The 1,712-nt window shown below is 42.1% G+C and overlaps 1 protein-coding gene across 1 annotated transcript; it reads right to left on the minus strand.

Annotated features, from left to right (window-relative positions):
- Window positions 1-423: 423 nt before the first annotated feature.
- Window positions 424-1,404, minus strand: LOC308346629 (olfactory receptor 11H12-like; the record flags this gene model as incomplete). The annotated part of the gene is made up of 1 exon (XM_080809692.1): window positions 424-1,404. The coding sequence occupies one exon, from the start codon at window positions 1,402-1,404 to the stop codon at window positions 424-426; it is 981 nt and encodes a 326-aa protein (XP_080665818.1).
- Window positions 1,405-1,712: the final 308 nt, after the last annotated feature.

Consider the following 1,712-nt stretch of genomic DNA (forward strand, 5'->3'; position numbering starts at 1 on the left):
GACAAAGAAATCTAAGTAGAAGTTGAACAGAAATATAAGGCTTTCCATCTCCCCACTACAGAACACACATGTTTAGCATTACGTTCATTGAAGTTTTCCCTCACACTAATTTCTACCACCACAAAACACCAGGCAAAATTAGGTGTCTCTTTCTTTGTGTTGTTGTGACAACTGGTACATATACTGATAAGACATTTATTGCATTTTATGGTGATTATCTTCTTACATGCCTGCCTCCCCTACTAGATTGTCATTTGAAGGAAGAGACTGTGTCTGAATTATCTTCGTAATATCTCCATAATCCAGTATCAAATGAAGTGTCTAATATGGAGGAGGTTTTCAGTGACTGTTTTTCAAATGAATGATTGCACAAATGAGAGAATAAAAAGGGTGGCCATTTCACCCATATCACATTAAACTAGATTATTCCACACTTCTTCTGGGTCTGCTGCCAAAGACTTTTAAAGAAACTTTAAACTTTCCCAGGACTTTCCAGAGAGCATTTTTCATTTCTTTATTCCTTAGACTGTAAATCAAAGGGTTGAAGAGTGGAGTCACCATTGCGTAGAACAAAGTCATGATCTTTGGCATCAGGGTAGAGTGGCTGGATCCAGGGCTCACATGCATCACCATTATTGTCCCATAGAACAGCAACACCACAGACAGATGGGACCCACATGTTGAAAAGGCCTTATGCCGACTGGATGCTGATGGCAACCGAAGCACAGCAAGTAGAACCAGGGCATAGGAGATGAGGATGAAAAAGAAGCTCAGGAGGATGATGAGGGAGCTTAGGGTATAGCTGATGAGCTTGGGCATGGGGGCAGGAGCACATGAAAGGGTCAGTAATGGGCCTGAGTCACATACAAAATGATCAATTGCGTTAGGACCACAGAAAGGCAGTTTGGAGATAAGAATAACAGGTACCATATACCAGAGAAAGCCACATACCCAACAGGAAATCGCTAGGTTGAAACAACGTTGTCCTGTCATAACTGTGGCATAATGCAGAGGATGACAGATGGCAAAGTAGCGATCAAAGGCCATTGCTGAGAGAAAGAAGCACTCAGTGGAGCCCATGGAAAAGAAAAAATATAATTGAAGGAAGCATCCAGTGAAAGAGATAGCTTTGGTCTCTGAGAGGAAGTTGATCAGTGTGTTTGGAACAGTGGAATTGACATACCAGATCTCCAGGAATGCAAAATTCCCCAGCAGGATGTACATGGGTATGTGGAGATGCTGGTCCCAACACACAGCACCAATAATGGCTCCATTTCCCATGAGAGTCAGGAGGTAGATGATTGAGAAGAACATAAACAGGACAACCTGAATTTCCCTGCTGCAGGGGAAACCCAGAAGGATGAATTCCCTCACTGACTCAGAAGAGGATCCGTTTCCAGACATGTTCATTTAGGACGTCAGCTATGTTGCAATGAGACATCACAATGAGACCAAATCCTAACAAGTGAGCATAACAGACAAGGTCCTTCATGATCTGATTTTTCTCTACTTATTTAAGCTCATGGCTTTCCTGTGCTCCTTTGAGTTCTAGGCCCAATAGGAAAAGAAGAGTTGTACTTCCAACAAACGACATGCTGTTCTCCCTACCTGAGGTGTCTGTTGCTTTTTCCTCCTTTCCTTCTCTCTTTCTCTTTTTGCCCATTCCTTCTTAATTTCTCCCTTTCTCTTTTTCCTTCTTTTTACTTACTATT

The sequence above is a fragment of the Martes martes genome (genome assembly GCF_963455335.1).
Source record: "Martes martes genome assembly, chromosome: 7".
In the NCBI taxonomy this organism is placed as follows: domain Eukaryota; kingdom Metazoa; phylum Chordata; class Mammalia; order Carnivora; family Mustelidae; genus Martes; species Martes martes.